We start from the raw sequence: 27,269 nt of genomic DNA, 5'->3' as shown, positions 1-27,269 counted from the left end.
AGGGCAGGGGCCAATGAAAATTTCATTAATTTGTATGCTGTGGGAACTACATTTTCCAAATTGATTTGGGAGATTTGCATAATATTATGGTCTTAGAACATTGTACAGAGTCTGACCCTTATATTTCATCCCTTTTGAAGTACTTTTTCATTTTCATACTACCTCATTCATTTATTCAGTTCTTATAGCTTAGTTACTATTGAAACTATTATCTAACTACTGAACACAGTGTTATTATTATTTTCATGTTATTTTCCATCATTGATAGCAGTGTTAACTTTGAAAATGATTTTTTTTTCATGTTTAAATCATTCCGTTGTGTAAATAAACATGCAGCCATAGAAACTTTTAACTTTGGGGAACATCGGTTCTTCTAAAGAACTCCCCTCCCTATGGGTGTGTACTCCTTTCTGCCCCAGCCTCAGGCCCAGCAGGCTTTGGTCAGATCTGCTCCTGTGTGTCTCCAGAATAGTCCTTAGGGAAGGCTGCTTTGTCCCCTGATTCTAATACAAATAACATTATCAGCCGTCAAGTCTCCTTTTCCCAAATTACTTGCATTTATTCATCTAACATGCTTCTTCCTGCTGTAATTCAATTATATTTTTATTTCTCTAATTGTTTCTTCTGCAAGGCTTTCTCAGTCACATTTTACAGTTTACTGATTTCATCAGGCTTCCAATCTTTCCTGGAAATTTCCACACGCTCAGGAAAGTTGCATTACTGCAGATCCCATGGGCATCTCTGGTTCGGTTTTATGCTATCAAAGCTTCAAAACCCCTTTTCTTTCTGTTGTTTCCTTCTCCCCTTTCACTCTTATTTCACTTAAGCCTTTTCACTCTTCCTCTTTATTCAGACGTAAATGACCTGAGCTTAATGGCTTCTTAAATCATTCAGATAAGTCACCAAATGGTTTATTTGAACTCAAGTAATAAACTAGAGTTTAGCTCTTCCATTTGTTCTTTATTACCTGGATGATTCTGAGAGTTTAGTATCCCAGAGAAACACCAGTCAGGAATGAACATAAAATTTCAGATTATTTCCTGCTGATACAGTAATGTGTTGTTTTTTTTTTTTTTTACTTTCTTTTTGCCCAAACCCTAGACATTGGCCTTATTTTTGTAGAAGACAGGAAACAAGTCTTCTGCTGTGTTTGCAAACTAAGGATATAAGCACTTCACTACTTCATATACTCCAAAAACTCTCTGGTCACCAGTCACCAGAAGCAGACATTTGTCAAGCTCTCTCTCTTGTTCCCAGGTCTTCCATTGCATGTTTCCTCTTTGGCATCAGTGTGAGTTGACAGTAAGGGGACAATCATCCCATGAGCAAAAGTCTTGTGCATGTGATGCAGAAGAGCTGGGAATGCCTGGCAGGGTAGAACCACTTCTAAAATTTAATATTAAACCACTAAGCCATTATGTGTTCTGCAGAAACCAGCCAATCCTAAGCACACTACAGTGGCGAAGCCATGACAACTGTCACATGCACTGTCTTCCTCCCACAAGAATAAAAATGGTGGGAAATATGCCATGGAGCATGGCTCTATGTATTTGTATAACTGAAAATAACTTGATAGAGGCTGCGACGATGCAAAGTATGAGAATTTTATCAGGCCATTTTATGGAGAGACAAACTGAGGGCAAAGATTTATGACTTGTCAAATGTAACACATGGCAGAGCAAAGAGCTCTGGGCTCTACTCCTGCTTTCAAGGCTGTAAAGAGTACACTTGTGCCTAGCTCCTGCTATGTGCTTCAAATAAATTACACTGTTAACTTCCACCCTTTTTTTTTCTTAGTGTATTACTGCTCTTATTGCCCACTAGTAATTAGGTTTAATTTTACTGGACTGATTTTTGCTCTGGAGCTACAAGTGATCAACTGCTAATACTAACTCACAGCTTTCTGTATGAGCTGATACTGAGTGAGACCAAACATGTGGGAAATTGTAATACTACCTCAGAGTTCAACACATTTTTCCCTTGGTGTATTATTTCAACCTCCTCATGCTGTTCCTTCACAGCAGGAGGCTGCCATGAAGCAGAATTGGTATGAATAACACATGTACATACACTCACAGGGGTCACTCACCATTGTAAATTGTTTACATGATATACAGCACTGTATTCATAAAGGGGAGAATGAAATGTGTTTGAATTTATACATTTTTCTCCAGGGGTATACAAATCTCTTTCCATATTTCTGATGGACTAAGAATTTTCTCCAGCATACTGACTCTCACGAATACTGCACACAGGAAGTGTTCTGAATCTGCAGAGATTATTTAAGTAAGTGAGAATGAAATTTGGCCAGGATAATCTTATTAATGTATTGATCTTGGCCGTACTTAAAATTGCCCTTCAGCAAGAAGCTCCTGTGGTACTGCTTTTGGTGTGTATTGAAATTGAACACTGGTGTTAATAGAAGAGTCAGACCATAGTTTCTTGGGTTTGCCTGGAAAATACTCCCTTCACATCAAGCCCCATGCAAGAGCGAAAGAAGGTGAAAGTGTTCACGTTATCAAAAAAAAAAAAAAAAAAAAAAAAAAAAAAAAAATAGTACTGTTATTCAGTGAGGTATCAGCAGAGAAGACAGGAATTCCTTACCACACAGGTTCCAGATCCATCAAGACATCTGTTTGCATTACCATTGCAATTGCAAGGAGAGCATTTTCCTGAGCTGGTACGGTAAAATCCTTCTTGGCATCTCTGCAATGAAAGAATAAAAATAAAGTATTTCCTATGCATAAGTATTCAGAGAGTTAGGTTTGGCTGAGAGGCAGGGCAAAGAAAGAATTACAACCATCAGGTCTCCCCAGAGCATACTGCACAGCCCCATCATCACAGACCACACACGTGCTGCTGAACTCAAGTCTGTTCTTTCACTCTCTGCACTAGAGCTGCTTTTTGCCTTACAGTGTTTAAGCTGTCAGCATTCCTGCCTGTGTCTGGCTCCTGGTCAGCAATGGGTGCCTGCCTGTGGGTGAGGAGCTGGCAGATTCTTATGTCATTTTGTAGTGGAAGATGATTTAACTAGAAATTATGGTCCTCATTCAGAAAAGAAGGTGTATTTATAGGAAAATAATAACTTTTACTTAAAAAATAAAAGCTTTAGAAAGTTTACATCAAAGCTTTGATGAGCTTTGGGTGAAGAGCCTAGAGGAGACGGAAACATATCTACAAAGATCAATGCTGTTTTGAATGAAGGCTGGCTGGCTGCTGTGAGGCCTGCCAAAGTAGGGCTGTCTGTCTGTCTGAGGCTGGCAAGACGTGCCAGTGATAACCTGTTATCATTCCAGGGAGTAACCAGTCCCTGGGAGGTACAACAATTCTTCAGTCATTCTTCAGGTGACATAAAAAATAAAGGGGTGAAGACTGCATGAAAGATAAAACTTCCTTGTTTCTTAAATGTGTGGCTGTGCCTGCTGTATATAATTTAGTACTTTTGGTAACTTACCAAAGCTTATCAAAATTAAACAGAAGGTTGTCAAAATCTAAACCACCTTCTTTTAAATACTAGTTAGAGCAATAATATAAGGAATCAGAAACACAAACAAAACTATTAATATGTGTCTCTAAGACTGGAAAATAAAATAAAATGAAATAGCATAGCTTTTGTTTTATGTGCTGTGTGTAAATTCTTGTTCTTCACTAAGGAACTTCTACCTCATTATGCAAAGCTGGTGAGATGCAGAGGTTGACCTCAGGAGCAACCTCTGTTACTCAGACAGCACCTGCTCAACCTGAGCGGCCTCCCCGTGTCACATGTATTTTGTTAGATCCATGCAGACTCATGAATTTTTGGATCTTAAATCTCTTACCCTTGCTTAACTTTTGCAATGTTGTTGTTGCAGAGCTGCAGGAATTATTTACCACACACTGTTTCTGCTGGCATTTACAAACATCATCCCTGAGGTAACTGTCAGGGCCTGAGAAATCCCAGGCTCTCCTGGAATATTTTTTGTGCTGCCTCTACAGCACTTTGTGTGTTCTCTGGCTCTTGAGGTCACCTACCCTTGCAAAAAGTGGGAAAAGTGGGAAGATCAAGAGAATCAGAAGGGTATGATTATTTTTCCATTTGTATGAGCTATGAGTCTTCTTATTAGATTGTGCTGATCTAGTTAGGATTATATTTGCTTTGTATTCCCCTCTTCCTCATTTTCCTGGGTTGCCCTGAAATAAAGGATTATTTCTTTTCTGCATTCTGCCAACCATTTCTTCTCACGCCCACTGTAAGTTATGACACGAACAGCAGGTCTACAACATCAAATGGAGCACCGCACAGTAATACCTCCACTAGGTGTAAAAACTAGCCTGTGAGTAATATTGTCAAATGGCTCTGCTGGTGGCTGTGGCTAATTAACCCCTGCACAGTGCTATGGCCATATTGCATCTGGGACTTGAACTTGTACATCTGCAGGATGCTGAAGTTATAGCTGTGGAGCACTTGTAGCAAGAGCCAGCAATCCCGAGATCCATCTGCGTGTTAACTTCCATTCTCAAGGGTGGGTGGATACTTCTATCCAGCCAGATAAGCTGCTTGTTTAGAAAATAATGTGTCTTATGAGATGACTAACAGCAAGCTTTAAAAATGAGGTTTACAAATGAATCATTAATCCAATCTTATCCCAGAGAGCTCTGAGAAGCTGAGATGAACATAAATGGAAAACTTGGTTGCCTTTACCATTCTTACACAGAGTATTTTATTTGGTTTGCTTTGGAAACACTTTCTTACATAATAGCTCCTAGGAGGAAAGGCCTTCATATCATAGCCACTTTGGGACAGCAGAACTACTATCTATTTGTGCTGCTTGTTTCTTTCACTTGTTTAGTCTCAACACATAGCTGCAGGACTGGCTCCCACCAGACTGAGGATTTCAGCTGAATGATTACACCACACACTGTGTAAGGGAGATAGTTAGTTTTTAAATTGAAAACAGATTCTTATCCCAGCATCTGTCTTGGCAATACTTCCATCTACCCATATAGATCTAAGGCATGTTACATTCTCTGATGCCCCTCAACTTGTGGGTGGTCCTAGCTGGTCCATTTGTGTCTGCCCAAAAGTTTTCTTGGTTCTGCAGGTCTAAGCAGAATCATTTTTTACTTATGATAGTGAATACGAGCAATGGAAATATTTGAGTGCATGTAAAGGCATCTATGCAAATTCGTCGGTCAGCCATAAAGATCAATTCCTTCATACTTTAACTAAGGGAATGCTTGCATTGCAGCTGTGAGTGGGCTTTCATCTAGTCTACTCACCCATAGTAACAACTCAGGTGCAGTTCAGTGCAACCTCACTGGTTCCAGCTGTACAGCCAGGATTGTACAGTCTTTGCTGAATCCACTGAGAACAAGTTACCTCCTATTCTGAGCAGATACACTTCCCAGTTCCTCAAGACATCTGCCTCAGTTTTGGCTGCCTCTGCTGTTCTCGCTATCAGAGCCTCTCTTGCAAATGAGGTGCAGGGTCCTAAGTCACCTGGATATTTACTGGCAACATTTTTTCCCCACATTATTTAAATCATCACAAAAACTTGGAATGTGCTGATGCTTACCATTTTAATACAGTATTTTAAACCATGGGTTGGATCTATTTAAACCAGAAATGAGGTATTGACAATCAATGCTATGAGGGAAGTGGGAATGAGGGGAAAATGGGATCCAGATTTTCTCTTTTGTGTTCAGAAGTTTTCTCAGGCATTCTCAATTATTCTGTTATATTTTTGTTGCTCCTTGCCCTACTAGTGATAATGGAGTGATTGGTTAGTTGTTCCAGGGTGTGAGCCAACATCATATTTATAAAAAGAAGTGTCAGAGTGTTGAGTTAATTGAGGGATTCAAAAGGCTGAATATTCTGGGAGTACAAAGTAATTGCACACAAAGCACAAACAGGTCTGGAACAAAATGGAAATACCCTCCCTGAAAAATCGTTATGTGGGCAATTGAGTGAGGAACATTTCCATCCACTGTCTCTTTTTGAAAGGCGAAGACAATTACTAGGCCAAAATGCTAGGTCTGCATTAGCAATCATGTCTTCAAAATTATTAGATTTTTTTTTGCCCAAGGGACAAAGTTTGTTCCAGTTCAAGCTAAAAAGTCCAATCTAATGTGGATCTTGCTGAGCTCTTGAAAATCTTTTACACCCGTGGTGCATTTATTTCCCTTCCCCTTCCATCTGGATTTAATTATTACATTTCTTGAAAACAAGAACCAGCTGCAGTGCTGAAAGCACCGTTGAGCCTACAGTCATATTCTGTTTCTTCAGCCCCTTCTGCTAGTATGGGTGCAAGATGGGGCTGAAGATGGAAGACAGTCCACATACACAGGGTATGAGTTTACTCCCGTATTATATTCAAGCAGTTCCACTGATTTCATTGCAGCTGCTCCTGATTTGCGCCTGTGTAACCAAGGGCAGAATCAGGTCCCTGTTCTTTCCCTACTGCTGGCTGGCAGTAGTGGTGCGGCCGTGCTGGGGTGGGTATGTTTGCTGTGACCCTGCCTCTTCTGGCTTGCTTTTCTCAAAGGAAGAGAGCCGTGCTGGGAACATGCACAGAGTGTTCTCTGTGGTTAGATCTGCATCAGCCAGCTGAAAGAGGGCAAGGCATGGTTTCAGGCACTGGCTTCTGATCATCCATGCTGACTGATGGTTCATTTTCTGCCATGATTTTGCTCTTTGACAGACTGTGATTTTTCCCGGCAATGTCCAGGCATAGCTCTGAGCATGGCATCTGTTAGGATGTGTTCCCACATGGCAGTCTGCATGGGACTGCTCTTTTTTGGGCAAACATGGAGAGAACTTCAGCATGTGGACATGGACTGTGTTACGCTACTTGACTAGGAGGTCCCCACACTGCTTTATTCATTAATTCAGATGTAGCCATTGACTCTCTCATCTAATGGTAAGAAAGCATGGCATGTTTCTTTAGTTAGAACAGGAACTTGCGACTTTCTTTGAATATATAAACACACAAAGGGTCTCTTTCTTCCACATTTTATTGTGGCTCCCTTGGATTCACACCAGTGTTTGTTATTTCCAAAATTCTCTCTTGAGTGCTGAGGTATATGAAGGGATGTGGATACAGGGTTAAATGGTCTTCATTAAGACATTTCAGCCTTTGTTATATTCATTATACTCATGCCTACCAGTCTTGGACCAGGGATCTCATTACATTTGATCCAAAACAAACCAGAGGAAAAAGATGGTGCCTTCCTCCTGGACCATTGTAAAATAAGAGGCAGCTGGTACAGTTGGGGAACTGAATATGAAGAATGGCACTCGAAGTAGCAGTCATGGCACATCAGCTGCCAAGTCACTGCTAACTTTAGTGTCAGCTGAGACTTGGTGGAGTGGCCAGCAGTGTTGTGCTCTTTGCTGATAGAGTCAGAAGGTGTGCATCCTTCCAGGTCTGAGAAGGATCTTCAGTGAGCTGCATGGATGTTTAGACATCAGGGCAAAGATCAAACATGACAGTATTACTTAGTAGATTCTCACTTCAAAGATCTGTTAAAGATAATAAAAGTGAATGCAACCTGAGCACAGTTGAATTCTATAAACTCATGGGCTTATGATGAAATGAAAATTAACTTAATTAACCAAATATCCTAAATCTATCTGCAAAAATACAGAGTGCTATCCTGTGTCATAAACACCTGTATTTTGTGTAGAAGGGTGTTTTTTTGATGCCAAGAGGCAAAACTGCACATTTTTTTTTTGTCTCTGGCAGCCCCCACACATTACTTTTTCATATGCCAAGAGTCTAGATAAGTGACTGTACCATGACTTGTGGTATGCTACCCAAGGCATAGTAACTGTTCCTGATCATGCCTTTGGTGGAAGAAAATGAAATTAATTCTCATTACCTGTCATCTGCTGATGGTCAAGAACATACATAGTTACCTCTGGCTATGCTGACACAGCACAGCTTGTTCCCCTGCTTTATCTTGATGGTGTAGCAAGTTCATTGGACATATAGTTTCATTTTGAAAAGATATTTATACATTTGAGATTCCATTTTTCTGCAGTCTGACCTGTTCTGTAAAAGTGGTAACAATTTTGTCAGAAGACTTATGTTTAAGAGAGTTTTAGTCTGAGAGCTGTAAAATCTGGTGTGACAGGCTATCTCTCAGTCAAAACATCTATGGGGAACTGTGACAGATATTATGAATTATTTGCAGAATAATATTTATCACTTGATATAGATTGATTAACAGTTTCAGAACTGTGGGACCCTCAGAAGTCCCCACTGTCTCTTACAGAGTGAAAAGAAGAATAGAAAACAAACTCTAGTTAAACATTATCAAGCCCAGAGAAAAGAAAATAGAAAAATGTTGCTCCTCTGATACAACAGGCATCATATCAGCCATAGATACCTGTCAAGGTAGGACACACAGGTAAATAAAGCCCAAGTTTTTAATGTGTTGAGGAAAACCATCAGACACATTGAGTGGAGCAATGTGCCTTCTTGACAGTTTCACATCAAACAATAATGTTTTTCACAGTATCACAGTATGTTTGGGATTGGAAGGGACCTCAAAAGATCATCTAGTCCAATCCCCCTGTTGGAGCAGGAACGCCTAGGTGAGGTCGCACAGGAACATGTCCGGGCGGGTTTTGAATGTCTCCAGAGAAGGAGACTCCACAACCTCCCTGGGCAGCCTGTTCCAGTGCTCTGTCACCCTCACTGAGAAGAAGTTTCTTCTCAAATTTAAGTGGAACCTCTTGTGTTCCAGTTTGATCCCATTACCACCGAGAAGAGCCTGGCTCCATCCTCGTGGCACTCACCCTTTATATATTTATAAACATTAATAAGGTCACCCCTCAGTCTCCTCTTCTCTGAACTAAAGAGACCCAGCCCCCTCAGCCTTTCTTCATAAGGGAGGTGCTCCACTCACTTAATCATCTTTGTTGCCCTGGAAGGTATGGTTCCAACAAACAGACATTTAGTACTCCACATAATGCTAAATCCCTGAAACTCTCCATCTTTTACTATACAGGGGTGAGCGAATACTCTAAACCGCCTTCACCCGTTTTAAAAATCTGTGTCTAAAAGAGACACCAGTCTGCTGGAAGTGCATGGCATTGCCATGGAAACAACAGCCCTCTGCTCCTTGGGGACATTCCCAAACCCAACCCAAACATGCTTGCTTTTGTTTATTTTTTTTTTTATGAGCAGTATTTGGAATTGGCAGCCACAATTCTGAGTCCTTTTTGAAGATTGTTTGCTTAGGACAACTTGAGATAAATAGCCTACTGCCCTTCCTAAAAATAAAGATGTTTTCCTGCTTGAATATCTCCCAGTACTTTCTTTTATGTAATTATTTATTAGAAATAAGAACATTAGACAAACAAGTCTGAGAAAGCAGTCCTCTATTGTACATTTTATGTTCTCCCATTTTTTCTGATTTCCTCAGAATAGACGGATGCTTTTCTGAAGAGCATCCTGGTCTTTGTCTCTTACAGTAGGGTCTTTGCATTCAGAAATACTCCATCCCTAGCCAAGCACTCACAGAAAGCACGCCAAATTTTCAGCATTCCTCAGGTCCCACCTGGCATGTCTATGTCAGCCATAAAGACAGGCCCAGGTGGAACCCCAGAGGACCTCCCTGCCCCAGATGCAGCGCTGGGCTAACACAGCTGTGGCCGTGCTGGTGCGGGGGCATCCTGGCCAGCAGCCTCTGCAGCTGGACGGCAGGGCTGTGTCTGCAGGCAGCCCAAACCACAGCAGGCTGGGAGTCATCAATGCGGAGACATCCATACGGGAAGAAGCCGGCTAGACACTCTTTGTATGGTTTAATTCCTTCTGTTCTATAACACGCCTAAAGTAGGTCAGCTGTGCCTATTGCTCTCTACTGACTGCGAAGGGGAGCTTGGAGTGCTAGCTCACGTGTACGTGCCTGTGCTGCATATAAAATCTGACGAGATGAAACCTTTTGCACATGTTAGGTATGCTATGCTGTGTAGGATTGTCCAGGTTACAGCTGCTATGCCATCAATCTGTCCAAACTGGTGGACACCCTGTACCTTTGGAGAAGTGCAAATGGTCTGGTCCATGAGTCAGTATGTTCAGGTAGAGAAAGGGGATGGAAACCTTTGTGTCAGACAGGTCCCAGTGATTCTCTTTCTACATTTGAATTAGGTTTATTCTGGCCAGTTCAGAGAGTGATCATGGGATGCTTTCCTTTGTCCAGATAGTGTCTCCTGTGATATTTACAGGTAGCCAGTCAAGGGAGCTGTATTATATCACCCTGTACTGGTGCCACCTTCCCCACTGAGTACTTGTGCATTCTGTAAACAAAATCTTATCAGCCCATCTCTGAAATGGGTTTTTCTGCTTCGGATGCAGAAAGCATACATATATAGTAGGACCTTTAATAAAGCTATAATTCTTAGGAAGAGTTTTGAAATACCACTGGACATTTACTATCTGGAAATTGATTTTATTGCTGCTAGCAGCTCAGTCCTGCTTCAACTTGATGGACAGCATAGAACATATTTAGGAAAGAAATCTGTAAGAAATTAGTATTAAGACTTGGTATTGTCATCCAAAGTACTCGATGCTCACTGCAAACAGTGGCTTTAGTTCTAACACAGGCCTGTGAGATAAAGTTTATCCCATTTTACAGAGACCAAAACTGATCCTGCCGTCGTGTTAGTCTTCTCATGTTCATTCCTGACACAAGTTGCAGTTAAGCACTGTAGCTACAGCAGGGAAGAGGAGCTCTCATACTGTAAGTGACTTTGACAATTTGCAGAGCTGGTGACTTGCGTGAAACTCCCTGAATAACTACGCAGCTAAGCTATAGCATGGAAAGGAGCATGACCCCATTCTAAGGACACCTCCTGGTTCCTTCCAAAAAGCACACTTTTTACTTTGGCAAACTGGGATGTAAGTAAACAAAGTGGACATCCTAGCTTAAAACCACTCTGGGTAGACACAAGCTGTACGGCTTATCATACTTGGAAAGCATTAACTAGAAAGCAATCTTCTGTGCCTTGGACAGACATATGAGTCTACTTCTGGTGTTCCATTCAGAAAGAAAGTACTGAGGACACCAACATGACTTCTATATCAGCTTTTCAGCTCAGAACATGATTAACATCCAGTACCTTTAAACATAGGGTTTTAAAATCCAGACTACCAATTGTAGACTGAGGGACATTTGACCATTTCTTGCTCCCTGGGAGCAAAGTAGCAGACATTTCAAATTCCTGAGGTCAAAGACATGTTATTCATAAACATAGACACAAAGATTTAATTCTTCTTCCATCTGCTAAGAAACTTTATGCAAACAAAAAGAGCTATGATAACATTGCACTCCACTGTCCTGACTTTCCTGCCTTTGGAGATCTGCAGGAGAAACCCCTCTCCATTTGTTGCCAAAACACAAAATCCAAAAGAGGTACAGCATACACTGTGTGCAGCTGCAGCTCAGTGGTGACATGTGCTGCTGGTGAGCAACACACTCAAGTCCTGGGCCCTTTGGCCTCTTATACAGCCACCAGGCACCTCAGTGACCATGGAAAAAGTGCTTATCTGCTGGAGACTAAATTTTGACTTGACCGTTCAACATGTGTAGTATTTAGGAGTATCTTATGACTGCAAGGAGTCTCAAAAGTGTGTGTGTACATGGGAGGGACAGGGGTTAAGTGGGGGAAAAGAATATAGCTGTATTTGTTCTGCAGCACCCTGGTGCTGACTCAGCCATGCTGGTTGCTGCCCTGATCCCAGAGGACTGGATGGATTTGCATGTTCACTAGAAAACTACACTTATTTTGTAGGGTCGGCAGATGGGAAAACTTGTATGCATTTCCCCCTTTTCTAAATTCATAGGCAGCTGTACTGGGCCTGTCAGAGAGTCAGTTTACCAGACTGAGAGGGCATTTATTAATTAATGCTCTAGTTTGAATGGTCTACACAGACATGCCTTTAAGTTATGGAGATGGAAACCTATTTCTGGCACTGCATGAACTGCCAAAAGCATTTTTTCCCATCTCACATCTTATCCAGCCAACATTCTGCTCATCCACACAGTGTGTGATGCTCAGGTGAACTTCATGCTGGAAGGTGTGGGTAAGGAACTTTCTCCCACTATCTCACCAGCTCTTACTAGAAACACTTTTGTACCAAATATTGACTACAGCTGAGAAAAACTGTTAAGTAAGTTTTGGGATGAATTTAACTGACAAAGGTTAGAACTATGTCTCCAGGACACAGTACCTTTTACAGGTCCAGCAGCTCATGTAGGTCCAGCAGCTCATGTAAGATACCCGAGCAGTGTGCATCAGCAGGTAATCTGCCTTTCCTATTTGACCTAACTAACCATGAAAGACTGTCTTGCCACACTTCATAACCAGGAAATAACAAATCACTGAACCCAGCATCAAACACTGCCAGACACTCCTGTGTGATCTGACTCCTGATTCCTGTTTTCTGAAAGGGTAGGGCTGCAGTGATAACTGCATGAAAACAGTGCTTGTAATATTATTTGCTGTTTTGTAAATTATTTGGCATTTTTCCTCTTCTTCACAGCTTTTATCCTCATCTGTTCAACACACGAACACTAGATGACTGTTCACAAGATCACCGGCAATGTGTAATTAAGAAATACAGAGCTAAACTCCGCATTTTTTCCCATTATACCTACTATAGGAGAAGATTGAGAGGGTGGTCTCTGTGTCTCAACAGCTGGAATGGCTGAGATAACAGATTGCTGTATCTAAACACTTTGATTTTTGTTACTCTTCCAACCTGCCAAAAGGATCTCTACAACTACATTTGATCTAACTTTGGTAGACAATGTGGATAAAGAATGGATTCTGTGTGAAGTGTATGACTTGGGGTAAAATTTGTCTGATTACATTCTTTCTGCTTTGTTTTCTGCTGATTCTTTGAGGTAGGAGAGAGATATTTCTAGAAGGTGTGCTTGTGCTCTTTATATACAAGTATTTGATGACAGCTTCAGTATTGTCCCAACTGTCATCCATATCCCTGCCACTTTTTTACAATTTTAACTATGCAATTGCAAATCATTTGCTTATCAATTTCTTCTAGCTCTCCTGTCCCCCAGATTTGCTAAGGGACAAAGAATAATCATATGGATAGAGATGTGTACCGTTACAAAATGTGGTGGGTACTTGTAGCAAGGAAATCTTTGCTGGATACAGCATGTTCCAATAGGTCAATTTATATATAGTGAGGTATTGATTAAATCCATGGCTCCTCTGTTTATATTTATAGTACACATTCACTCTAGTTTTTATTTATAGGTTACCTTTTAGGCTTGTCTATATTATATGTCTCTCTTGTTGGCAATGAGGTTTGAATGTCATTTAGAGTCTTACAGTAAATGCCAACCAGATGAGATGATCGTTCATTGGCCCTTCTTGGGAGAGGCCTCTGTCCTTCTCTTTGGCTGTTTCTATTAATGGAACATCTGATGGGTTGTGGATCTCCACCTGCCCCCACTGGCTGCCGCAGCCCTTCCACTGTTGCCTTGTTCTCTACTCATGCTCATTTCCTCCCTGTCCTGCTTTCCATTTTTCCTTCTCCACTTTGACTTTTCCTGCACCTGGTTCTAGTCACTCACCCACTTCATGACCTACCCTTCACCTCTAATCCACTAACATCTTCACAGCAACAATTTTCTTATGTTAGTTGAAATTACTATAAGGAAAAATATTCCTTTTCACTGAAGAGATGAGAAACTCATCACCTCTTTATTTCTGTGCATGAGCTCCTCTGTTCCTAACTATGTTCACAAGGATATTAGGTCTCAACAAAACTCATGCTTCTGCTCATCTCTTGTGTGACCATGGGCCTTACTCTTTCATTCAGTTTCTCTATCTGTAAAATGAAATAATGACCACAGTCACACAGAATCACAGAATGATTGAGGTTGGAAGGGACCTCTTCTAAGTGGCAGGGCTACTTAGAGTTGGTTGCCTGGGACTGTGTCCAGATGTACCCAATGTAATCCCAGATTACAGTGTCCCAGATGTACCCCAAATAATCCACAGCAGTGACACAAGTCAACAGCTTTGCGTCTTTTAAGGGAACTAGTCAGAACCACCAGGAATAATGAACCTACTCACATGGGATTTGTTTTCTTCAGATGTCTGTGGTGAATATAAAGCTGTTTCTGGATGTAAGAGTTCCAGAATTTTTAATCCGGTACTGAAACAACTTCTTTGGCTTCCAGCTAAACAGCCATGTTTTAAAGCCATTTGCATATTTACACAGCACCACTAGACATTGTCCTTTCTTTCCCTTTTCTTTTTTTGCCATCCTTTCTAATGGATAGACCATACTCTGGTATTTGAGGGTAACTTTTATCAGTGATCTGTGAGGACTTACTGCCAAAGCATACCAGATACATGAAAAGGAATAGTCAAAGAGGGTAAGGAGAAAGAATTACATTTCAGTATTAAAATTTCACATGAAAACTTTGTGGGAGAACTTTTAAGATACTTAAGGAAAATCTGTTTTCTTCAATCCATGAGGAAGAAAATATGAATATGGAAAAATCTATACGAGATAGTGTTTTTTTTTTTGTTTTTTTTTTTTTAAAGTATCTACCAATACCATTAGTTCTGCTGATAACTTTCCCTTTTAACCTGTCCTGCTCATTTCTCTTAGTTTGTTACATACATCTTCCTAGACTAGGTCTTGACTATGGAGGAGGTTGCTGTGAGTTCTTCAAACCATTGTGTTAAACTATAACTAATTTTAAAAATAAAATGTCCTTGTGATGCCTTTGCCAAGAGCTGTCATACTTCACTATATGTTAAGTTGTCATTTGAAGAAATAAATGGATTTCAAGTTCCCAGACCTTGAGTAACAGCAAATTCAAGAATGTCTTCATACTTAAACCTATAAATCACTATGAAGGGACATTTCAGAATGTTCTTTGTCTTTTCCTGGAGACTGGGGCTTTTAGAAGTTAGTAACTGACCTGTTGGCCAGACATGTTCTACCATCAAAGCCATTTTAAGGAGAGAAAGGCAGAAGTCTTGCTTTACACTGTGAGGTACTCCCTAACATGCAGACAAAAGCAGATATCTGCTGTGAAATTTTATTTCTTCTCTATTGATTTTTGCTAAATTTGTCTGAGTTTTGACCTAGAGAATTAAAAACAAACAAGCTTGCTCACCAGCTTCCCCTTAGGCCTCCAAGCTCTATTTATAATTTCTATAAGCCTTCATTATCTCTAGTCTACAGTATCAAATTCTGCGGAACTAGAAAGGTCACATTCTACTATTACTGGATAAATTAATTCAGTGTGTGACATCATAGCTAGACAGTTAATTACCTCATTTAATAGGACACTACAGCTGTTGGAGAACTGTCTGCAGGCAAAAAGCCACTGTAGTATTCACCATTTCAAGGACAGAAACCTCATGCAAATTAACCATTTGCAATTTCAGATTTATTTTTAAAACTGTAAACATTTCTGAGAGGAACACATTTTTTAGATTAGTCTTCAAATCAATATTCATGATAGTTTTATAATAAGCACCCTGGTGTAGTACATTAAATTCCCATATTGTTCTCTTAAATTTCTGACATCGTTAACTGTGAAATATTTATTACTTCCAGTGCTCCACTGATGTTGTAAATTAGGAATTAACCAGAAGTTGATGAAGAGTTTTGGGCACGATACTGGTAATTTTTTTTATCCACTTATCCTGACAGGTATCTCAATTCTAATTATAACTAATGAGATTACAAACTGAAGCAATTATGTGAATTACACAATAACAAGCTTTCTGTTTTGTTATTTAGCTTGCAAATTTAAAGAAAATTCTTTCTTGCTGAAATAGTCATTCAGTGAAAACCCTCAATATTGTTCCACATACTTATATTTTTAAATTAAATTCTAAGATGAGATAGGTTCAATGAAAATTAAAGCCTCACTGAGTGCATTTGCCACAGATCTGGGCAAATTAGTATAATAATGGGGTTTTCTAGGTAAGTGATATGAAATGCCCATTAAGGCTGCAGTGGTGTGTTTTTGTGAAGCTCAGTAATCTGAAACTTCAAACATAAAGAAAAGAAAAGCAGTGACACTGGTTTTGAATCTGTAATCTTTTAAAGTAAATGAACTGACCAATGAGTGACGAAACAAATTAAACCTTATCTTCTGTTACTAGTGTCCTTTTGTCGTCTCCTGTGTGTGGATCTCAATATTGTCCCTTTTTGTCTGCATCTCTTGTGATGCTCCCACCTCAAAGCAGAAGGCTATGGTTGGTCTGGAGCCATGCACACGGAGTCTGGCCGGTCTGCAGCTGCTAAAGGATATATCTGATGACTGAATTTAGTCTGGTTTTCCAACTGTTGCTGTGTTAAGCAACAACTTAACACTATAGGAGCTCCATCATTTATATATACAAAGAGGTTGAGTTTTCCTCAGAATTTACTGAAAAAGTTATGACTGACTTAAGTGAGGTGGGTCAAGTCCTAACTTAATAATAACCTAATTTGAAAACTTAATTTGTTTTCTTATCCTTGACAACTGGGAATATTTATGTATCACCTGAGGAGCTTCCAAAAGAGAAGTTTATTTTTGATGATAATAAAGAACAGATTATTATGCTGATGGAAACCATCTTCTTCAAGTTTTAGACAAAGAGCTCAGAGACTGCTAAAACCAAAACTAGCAAGACTTAAACCAGTTGCTCCAGTTCTCGGTAAAATCCCGCTGGCGGGCAAGGTATAGAACAAAAGTTACCTCTGTTTCTCCCTGTTGTGTAACAGAGCTAAGAGATGGAGGGAAAGTTAATATGGTTAATGGCACTGGGGTAATCCCCAAATCAATAAGCAAAGCAGAGTGTGGACAACAGGGAAAAATGACAAGGGCTGCCCCCCACATCTTCATCCCATTGTCACTCTGTGGTTTTTTTTCCTTGAGTGGAGTTGTGTCTGCCTCCGCTGTAGCAGTGACAGAGGAACGGTGACTCCCGAAAAACAAGGAGCAGCTGAAAGCCAGATGGCTGTATGCAGAACAACAACATTATCTAGTACCTTGACTAAGTAATTGTATTTAATTTTTAAAAAATTTCCTGTGTTGAAAATGTTTCCAGACTGTTACCCCTTCCCCAGTCCAAGTGGAAAACAAAATGCCATTCAGCAACAGAGGTGGGGTTGGATCCAACATAAACATTTCTCAGCTAGGCATTCTCCATAGAAGTGCATAGTCATTTTTTCCATATACAGTGGGAAAGACAAAGCCTCTGCTTAAAAGGCATTCTTATCCCAAAAGGGGGAGGGCTAAAATGTTTTAGCTGTCTGCAAGCTGGCTAAGGATTAGAGATTAATACTACCCTCTGCTCTAATGTACTTATTACTACAGACACTAAATAAAAACTTTTATAGATGATCACTGTTAGAAACAGAAAATCTGCAACTGGAAAGGTAGCTATTTGGTTTTCCTCTTTCAAACAAAATGCCAACTTTATTCAAGGAGAACATTTTTGCAGGACAAAAGATAAATAATTGTGCATAGTTTCCTCATTAACTACCCTCCACCCAGTCCCCACAAAACATTCACATGAGATTTGGGTTCTGAGTCATACCTTTTCCTCTTGAGTCCCTCAGATAAGTGGCACATAATCAGTTGACAAACTACAGTGCTCCCTGAGAGATTTCCAGATAGAGATAAAAATTTTCAAGGGATAAAAAATGAAAGTGGTCTTTAAAGCAGGTGTGACTGTGCTTGTGGGACACATAAAACTGAGAAGGTAAATCTGAAGCTTCCTTTGACTTCCCCTTTACTGCAATTCCTACCCCCTCTAGCCCAGATTTCTAGTATTTACTCATTTGATCTTGCAGCTCTTTGAAATGTTGGAATTGTGATGGGGACATATAGTGATCTACTTGACCAAGAGCAAAGGCATCAATTTAAAAGCCTGTTAGAATGAAACATAAACCATGGTATGAAAAACTTGAAAAGTAAGAGAAAGAGATTTCATTCCTCACTGCATCCTAAGGGTGGCCCAACTGTGGACAAAACAGGCAGCTGCTGGGGATGTCTGATGGGAAGATGTCATGTTTCTGGGCTGTTCTCCCAGCACGGTTTCCCCCTTGGTAGTGGCAGTGCTTTGTAAATGTGAGAAAAGGGAAACAGCTTGACATTTATACTATAAGCCTTAGCTCCAGCATGGAGGCATGGAGAGGCTGTGCTCTGAAAGGAGAGAGGAAAATCCAGAGCTTGGGAGAAAGTATAACCTGCCCTGATCTCCCACTACTTCTATGTCCATGGCTTATTTCATCACAAGCATGGTCTGATAATGAATAAATTAGTTTCTTGTTGCCTCAAAGAGGTTGAAGAGTAGGTGCATCAAGAGAAAAAAAATCCAGTCTCTTTCCTCATGCCTCACAAAAATCCCTTGCTCAAACCTCTGCTTCAGGCTGACTTGAAAGTAATTAGCTGGTGCTTTAGTGATGCTATGGAGCCGCTGCAGACAATCCTCCCCATTGATGGGAAGTGGGGAGCCACAGAAAACTGAGTATGGCACTCAAAATCCCCCTGACCTTGAACCATGTCTAGACCTTCAACACCTGCCTATCTCCCCCCCAAATGGATCTGAGCCAGGTACGGGTCCTCTGGAGACGTTGCCAACCCTCAGTGGACCAGGCTGTATTAGCTTTGCTGCGGCACCTTGGTATGTAGGACTTTAACAGGTGGGTTAGGAAGGGCTGTACTGTGGTTTTTTTTTTTTCTTTCTTTTTTTTGGATGCTGAGGCATGTTTTCTCTGGACTGCTTTTGAAGAAGGGTCCCTGGAGCCAGGAGGCGGGAGCATAACACAAAGGAGTCGTGAATGGCAGGCTCTCTGTGGCTCCCCATGGGCTGTCATCCAGGCTCCATGTTGGAAAACCACAGTGCAAAACCCTAGGACATGTTGGCCTCGCATTAGCCTTGGCAGAAAAGAAGGCTGCTCATCTCTTACTGCTTAGAAGGCCTTTCATACAACAGTAACAGGATGCATTTTAAGGTGGTAATAAGGTACAACACAGCCCAGAAATGATCCAGTACAGTTGCTGGTTCTGTGTGCTTTTTCTTTCACCTGAAGCCAATGGTGAAAGGTTGGAGTTAATTTTTATTCCTTTTTGTTTAAACGACAGAGTCAAACACTGATTCAGAGCCTTGCAGTTTCAGCTAAAATGGTTGTTTTTACAGATCATATTGGAAGTTCTTCATAAAGGTAGAGTTTTTTTAGTTAGTAATTGTTAAATTATGTGTCAAATTAACATTCAAGTGCACCAGTTCTCCCCATGCTCCCTAGCTTCCATATGTCATAACTTAAAAAATTACATTTTAGTTCTTCTTATGGTCTTGTAAACTTGGAAGAGACATTTCTAAAGTATTTTTCACTATCCAGTATTATTATTTGGCTCATATTTTGTGTCTCAGTAATTCTTGAATGCTGGGGTTTTAGCATTTTTTCTTGGTGGTTTGTCTTAAAAGAAAAAAAGGAGTTCTAGTATTCCTGAAGTATTTATTTTAAGAAAATAACCATCTAAAGAATTACACAATACAGCTAATCAGGAATGACAAAGCCAGTTTGCATTTATTGTTTTTTAGTCAATCTCTGTTTGCATTGCCAAATGCACACTGTATGGATCCTAAGTGATAGTTAAGGAAATCTCTTTGAGATCATTTAATGAGAAAGAATTGGACTTCAAAAACTGTGGAGCTCTAACAGCTTTGTATACAGTACTATTCAACATTTGTTGAATCTTGCATTAGGATGCATAATTTAAACATCCCAAGCTCATGGCGGTGTCTGAAAATGAACTGGGATCAGATCCAAATGTTCAAGAAGACCAGTTGAAATATAAAAACAAGGGTGTCTATATTTTGGTGTTTGAAATCTAAGTCCAGAAACAATTTGTAAATTTTCATTGACTGGTTATATATTACTCAGAAACTAGACCCATTTTACACAGTTTTTGAACACTCTTGTTATCAGTTTAAATCAGCACAAGTTCTCCTTCAGAAACCAATTCTTTTATTGCTTCTCAAACTCCCTGGAAAAACTGGACTTTTAATTCCTTCCTTGCTTCTCATGTCATGAATAAGAGCAGGCATGAAGTGCCTTTTATTTGTTTTCACAGCCCTGAATAAGCTTTGGGGCACTTTGCTGGTACTTGCCCAAAACTTCGTAGGAACTCACTGCAGTGGATTTTAAATTGCATTGTTCTAGTGGGTGCTTTATGCACCTTCTTGAAATGGAGAACATTTTCCATTATCCATCTGTTCTGTACTGTGTTTCCATTTGTTTCACCTTCCTATGATTTAAAAGGTTTGGGGTCTGGAGACTCTACTCCAAACAGCTGATTTTCATTAAAGTTTTGATGAGAAACTTAAGCTGGAATCACAAACATCTGAGTAAAACTTCCTCTCCACTAATAGATGTTTCTCAGAACACAACCTCGTTGTATGAAAAAAACCCAGCAGTTAGAAATCCAAATTGCCCATTATGGGAGTTAACCTAACATAACCTCAAGGATCTGAAATGGATTCATTTAAAGATCTGCTGTTTTAAAGGTAGATGCATTAGCTTAAAAGAATATAAAGGTTTCTGCCAAGCTAAAACCTTTTTTGGCTCACACCTCAGGATTAGGTCTTCTACTTCTTCTTTTAATACAAGTTTGTTTTGAACAGATTAATGCCACAAGTAAGGATCAAATTGTGGTTTCTCTGAACATTCTGTAAGACTTTCTGTTTCAACCTCCATGAGGAAAGGGGTGAAGGCAATTTGCTGATAGTCTGAGTCTTTGTTAACAAGTGGTTGGGACTTACGATTACTCTCATTTTATAAATTTATTGTGAGCTGTTTTAGAGAGGTGAATTTGTCACAGATCCTGTGCTAATTAATGCTTATTGCTTTAGACAACTAGAAAGCAAGCACCTCAAAAACTGTTTCTTGCTCTTGAAAATTCAGATCAGCATCTGCTGGTAGAACTCAGGTTGGAAAAACGATTGTTAAACATGTCCTTTTAACATGCGAGCTTCAACACATAATTTCTGCCTCCTATTTTCTCTTACATTAAATGGTTAATTTTGGATTGACTATGATAATAATTTCCTTTAAAGGACTTCTTTTGCCTCTCTGCCTTTCCCCTGAGCCAAAAACACTGATGCTGGAAACAGTTTTCCTCTTCCATCTGTCCAATAACATCATGCCTTCTTTCACTCTGGGAACTGGCTTCCTGCCCTGTCCCAACTACTTCATCTTTTTCATTACATTTAAGGCTCTCAATTATCTCATTCTTGCTCTATTTTTTTTTTTTTTCCCCTCTAGTTTGTCTTCTTCCTGCTTTAGTTTGCTTCCTTCCTTGCACTATTTGTTACACTATTTGCTGCACTATTTGCCTCACTTCTTCTTTCCATAGAGAACATTTGAAATTATCTTTCCTTGCTTGGCAAGTGTCTCCAGCGAATATCTGTCTTTCCTTTCTTCCACTAATCCTTCCCACACTTGTCTCCTATATTTGGGCTCTCTTTGCTGTTTTGTTGACCTCATGTAGTCATTTATATCAGAATGAAATGAGTCTTTTTCTGGATGTCACCTTACATTAATTTTGCATTTAAGTGAATGACTACACAGTGTGAATCACAGGTCATCACTTGCCACCCTCTCTAGTATTTGAAGTCTTGTACCATTGTTTATTCTCACCTTGTTCTCTGTAAGGAACTTTCATCCTACTGGGAAACAAATTCTACACCCATAGAATAAAACTGTCATGTCAGTGGATTTTACAAACACAAATGTTGACAGTGGCAGGTTTCAGGCCCAAATGGTAATGTATGACTCGCTTCTTATTTTAAAGTTGACTGTTTGACAGTGGAATATAACTGTGCTCAGAAGTTACTTCTGGTTTTCAGTTTTAACTCTGAGCCTCGACAAAACTGCGTCTCACCACCCTCTTCCTTTCTGCTGTGTCCAAACATTGGAACCCCAAACCAAAGAATTCTGATGTTTGCCACTCACTTATTTGCTTTCATTTGATATATCTGCCAGTTTTAAATCCTTTGCTTCCATCTCTGATGAATCTTCCTTGCAAAATATTTTAATCTATCCTTATTTGGAAAAATCAGTCTCTGAATTAATGCTGCCAACTGCAGCTGGGTTATGCTGGTGAGATTGATCCAGCGCTTTGTGCTCACTTTCTTTCTTATTGTCTCTCCACACACACCAGGATTCAGCAAAGTAATATATCCCACACAACCCCTTATTGTCTTTGTAAGCCAAGGAACTTAATCATTCAAAATAGCATGCAAACAACTGAGTACTTGAGAGTGCTTTTCATATTAATCTGCCTCTTCACAGACAAACCAACACAACCAGATAAAGTCCCCGATGTTTAATTATCTTTGAAATTAAAATTTTTAACTAACTTATCGTCTGAACTGGGTCACATTCAGTTTCTAGTTGTGGCATATGATGAGACCTTCTTTTGTTAGACTAGCAAGCCTATAATTACTTTTTTATTTGCCTGTGTATGTGCTTACTCAATAAGTTCAAAGTTTTTCCTTAACCTCCCTCTAAGCTAAGCAGATTGGTTGGTGGAATCTCTCAGCCAGCTTCCAATTCCTGATACTGTAATACGTAATAATGTTACGATACTTTTCTGAATATTTTTCATCAACTTACAAGCATTCTTCTTGAAACAGAGGCAGAGACCTAGATACATTATTCCATGACAGTCACTACCAGTGCTCATTTTGCAGGTAACATTAAATTTCATTGGGTGGAATCTAGTCCAGTTATTTTAAACATCTACATTTTGTGCCCCAGTGTTTAGCTAATTAATAAAGCTCTCCTGAAGAGAATATCCAACATAGACTTTACAGAAGAAAAGGCTCCTTTGAGAGCCTCCAGGGAAGACAGCTAGGAATTAGAGGTCTAAAAAACCTGGTGTCTCCATTACAGTATGAGGAATTTGTTTTTGTATTTGAACACAGTGCCTGAATTGGTTTGAAAAAGTTTAGGAACAGTTTATGTGCCTAATTTAAGTGTACTGGATCACATATTGATTAACAATCAGGGCAAGAAGCTACTAAATGTTGCTGAAGTCTTATTCAAACCAATGATCTGCTCTGTGAGTGGGTATAGTATATTAGCATAGCACCGAAAATGTAGTTAGTCCTCTCCACTGTCAAGAGGGTTTCATTCAAATCCAAGGCACAGAAAAGCTCCACATGAACATTAATTCTGAAATTTTAAACCACTTTTCACAGTTTCTCTGAGTTTAGGATTGCCAAAAATGGGAAAGGAAGAGGAGTGGAAAACTGAGAAATATTCACTAATATGTATTTACGTTAATTGGGACCTCCTATTCTTCCATAGGTTCATAATATCAAACTCTTACCAAGATTTAAGAGCATTCCACCAGTTACAGTTTGGAAACCTCCACCAGCACTGTTTCAGACCTTGCACATTTCTGAAGATGTTGTGTAGGGCAGAATCACGTCTGAGGTAAATCCTGACCAGCACCTGCCCCACATGCTGATACATCATGATTTCTGTCTGCCCTGATCTGTGCTCCTGCTTTACAGCAACATATTTAATATCGAGGTTGACTGGCACCACAGTCCACCACAAAGCCCCATCCCTGGCTCTGTAACTCTGCCTTGTAAATCTTTGTATAATTTGGCACTATTCAACGTGACTAACAGCTTCTGTCTGCTCGGGAGAGCTATAGGCCTGAGTCAATATTTAGATGAAGGAGCTGAATCAAACCACACTGTGTAAGGGAGTTTACTCTGTGGTTCACTGTGAGCTGCGGGTTAAGAACTTGGGCTTTGAAAGAGGCTAATTCAAACCTGCTGGGATAAACCCTGTTCCCAGGGCTGAGGGAGGAGGAATCTCTCTGAGGACCAAAGAAAATGTTCCTTCCTCGGCTGAGAGACTACCAGACAATCACTTTCTGTTCCCGACATCAAACTCTGGGCTTAGAGATGGTTCCTCAGCTCTTGTTACCAACTATGTACATGGATCAATAGGTAAGTAGATTCTCACTGTTACACAACCATCAGCTCTATCCTGAAAGAGCGTCCTCTGGGCCTCCTTGGAAATTGCCATAGAGTTGGGCCCTGAAATGCAATAGTAAGGTAAACCTGCAGCTAACAAAGGGGCCTTAAATCCTGTCTCCTTCCTTATGAAACCATAACATCTGGCAGCCAAGGGCCTTGGTGTGATGAGAGCAGCCAGCATCATTCATTTGTAACATGGGATCCAGAGTCTAAATGCTGCCATTGCCAGGGCTGAAGTAAACTGCTGGAGCAAACACCAGTTAGTGAGTCTGTCATATTGGACTGTACAAATTAACCTTTAGGGAGGACTGAAATGGGTAGAGGAGGCTAAAGTTTCATTCCTCGGCATCACTTTTCCAAGGTGAAGTCTACTACATTAAAGTGAAGCAATGAGAACTGTGTCTTTGGGAAAATCATACCACACAATCATATCCAGAAAGGCTAATAATCACTTATGGCCATTATCCTGTGAAAGGCAGCTACAAAACCCATCCGGCTCTTAAATCACATATTTCATTGAGGGACTTTCCATGCTGTAAGCAACAGGTGGCAATGCAGCTTCCAAAGGCTGATCCCAGGCCAGGGGAGAAGAGCTGTACATCCCACAACATGGAGCCCATCCAAGCCTGGGATGGCTCCCGAGAGCCCCTGTGCTGAGCAGAGCAGGATTTAGCCTCCAGTTTTCTCACACAGGTCATATTTCATGCTGAAACCCTGGCAGGGTGGGCAGGCATTTCCCAAGGCTGCCCAGCTGCTTGGACCTGCTGCAGTGGTGGGATGAGCTCTGCCCAGACCCATGGTAACCCTGTCTGTCTGAAGGGCTTTTGCACTCATTTCCATGGCTGTTAGTTCTGGCAATTGGAGCATAGGGGGAAATTAGCCTTGCAATATCAGAGATTGCTATCTTGATATTGTCACAGTGACATGCTGTGTTAATCTCTCCTCATTTTTAGATGTTACGCCAGAAGAACTACTCTTTCCCTTCCCATGACCTTATGTAACTCAATTTGCCTCCTACTTTGCATCTCCCACGCATGAGACATTATTGTCCCCCTCTCCCAGTGTATGCTTGAGTAATTTATTGTTTTCTCAAGCTGTATTTTTCAGTACACTATTCCCAGTGCAGCCCTGCTAGAATGAGGAGTATCAACCAATCTCAAAACACAAGGGTTGCAGGGAAATTTTCCACCATCAAATTTCTTCTCAGACCTCTCTAATTTCATTTGTCGCTAATCCTAACCTCATACCTTTTGAAAGTCTTAAAATCTCTGCAGGTGTTTTCTCTGCAGGCAGTTTCCTACATGCATTTGATTTATTATCCCTGCTCTCATTGCAAAAAGGAACTTTAGATTGTGGCATTCAGAGACAAATGCACAAAATACTACAGTACAGAGTTTGCCACCAAAAGACAGACTCTTTCTGGAAGTTTAAGTGAATTACAATTGCAGGAAATACAATAAGGCAAGCAGAAAAGTGTTGTGACAATTAACCCTTGCAAAATAGGTCTGTTTGGACAGGCCTGCTTAGTTATGTTGGCAGGGAAGTCAGAGACGTGCTAAGCCAGCCTCACTGCAAAGTACAGCAGCTGTCTGCTCACAGCAGGCAGGGCATGTGTACATTTTGAAGTCTGAACTGTATCTCTCCAGTCCCGAAATGCAACGTCTCAGACCCCCGGCAAAAAAAAATCCTCCGGTATCGCTTTAAGCATCAAATGATTAAACTAACGTTAACCAGATGGGAGCTTCAACACAGACAGATGAAAGCAGAAAAGCGCAGACACTAAAGAGAGAAGGGAGTTACCGTACCTCAGCAAAAGGCACCCAACTTCCAGTAGCTACTGCCTGCTGCTGCCCTCTGATAACAGTGGCTTCTTGCGCGCTGACCGCTGAGCTACCTTCAATGTCAAACTGAAAAACGCCTCCCCCACTCGAGGCTGTGCTGGAGGAGAAGCATCTCAAAAAGAATAATATAGGAGAAACGAGGGGCCAGGCGGAGATCAAAGCCATTTCCTCCCCTTACATCCAGCAGTGGTCTTCTAGCGGCTCAGTAATTGTTTACCCTCTTCTGCAATCAGCCCCCCTTGGCTTAGTGGTGCCTCAGTTATTTTAACTTTCTTTCAGCATTCAGATTCCAGATGTGGCACTTCAAGGACGTCTAACCAGATCCTGATTTAAATGAGGAAAAAAAAAAAAGTTTTAAAAAAAAAAGTAAAAAAAAAAAGTAAAAGAAGGGAAGAAAAATGCTTTTGCTGCCTCCCTTGTTCACTCTCTGTGGCTGTGGCTCCTATTTTTCCCCAGAGGCTCCAGCTCAATAACATACAGATGGGCAGTGCTTAAGCAGAGAGTGTCAAACAGAGATTGTATTCCAGGAAAGCACCGCTGGCTCCCCAGCCACCTTATCTCCCCCTGTCAGGATACAGACTGACGCTCTGCTCGGTGCTCTGGCTTCCTTCACATGTTCACATCGTTCCCTTTTTTACCTTTCATGTTGAGACCCTCCCACTCAAACTTTGCTGTTCAGAAAGTGAGGTCACACTTTCCTCCCCCCAGCCCCCACGCCACCCCCCACCTCCATCTGACCGCTCCACACGAAGCATTGACTCTTGTGACTGTTTATTTTTTAACATCTCCAGTTTATTCAGTGGAAGGCAGAAAGGTGCCAAATTTATTTAAAAAAAATGCTAGACCAACCTTTTCTTTTGGCATGGGGGAGGGGAGGCTGGGGTGGGAGGAGGAGGAGGGAGACAGCCTGGCTGTGCCATGGGCTATAAGGCTAAGTGGTGTCTCTAACATGTTTCATTCAGACCTTTTCCCTCAAGCCCACCTCTCAGCTTCTCATCGACTCGTGAAAAAGAATATAGTTCACTGCGATTTTGGAAAATGACTTCATTCCTCAGACTCATGAACTTTTATTTACAAAGAGCATCTTGTATTCCTTTTTCAAGAGATGCTTTGTGAGGCCCTGGTAACAAGGCTTGCAGTGTGTATATGAAAGCGAGCTGAATATATTGCCCACAGCTGACTTAATTTTATGACTACAATCTCAAAAAGACAACACAGTAACCCTCGCAAGGTTTTGGGACAAAGTCAGGGTATAATTATACCTATGTGCACCATTCCAGCCAAGGGATCAGCTTCCCATCCCTCAGCTGCCTGTGGGCCAGGGTTTGTAGCACCATTGGCCCGTCAGGCTTCATTCTTAAATCTTAAACAGAAATTGGCTTATCAGA

General features: G+C 40.6%; 1 protein-coding gene across 2 annotated transcripts in view; it reads right to left on the bottom strand.

The window, feature by feature from the left end:
* LAMA4 (laminin subunit alpha 4) overlaps positions 1 to 26,360 on the bottom strand; it is a 97,200-nt gene extending 70,840 nt beyond the window's left edge. The window contains exons 1-2 of one of the 2 annotated variants that reach the window (XM_082047304.1): positions 25,846 to 26,360; positions 2,605 to 2,706 (exon numbers count right to left, since the gene is read on the bottom strand). In XM_082047304.1, coding sequence (XP_081903430.1) covers positions 2,605 to 2,706; positions 25,846 to 26,046 — 303 coding nt within the window. In that variant the 5' untranslated portion in view covers positions 26,047 to 26,360. The remainder of the gene's footprint in view (positions 1 to 2,604; positions 2,707 to 25,845) is intronic. The other variant, XM_082047305.1, reaches the window with a different exon arrangement.
* Between the last annotated feature and the right edge of the window lie 909 nt (positions 26,361 to 27,269).

Source organism: Streptopelia decaocto (assembly GCF_964273445.1).
Source record: "Streptopelia decaocto genome assembly, chromosome: 3".
NCBI classification, from domain to species: domain Eukaryota; kingdom Metazoa; phylum Chordata; class Aves; order Columbiformes; family Columbidae; genus Streptopelia; species Streptopelia decaocto.
Note: the sequence above shows the minus strand (reverse complement) of the source record. Positions and strands in the feature narration are given on the sequence as shown.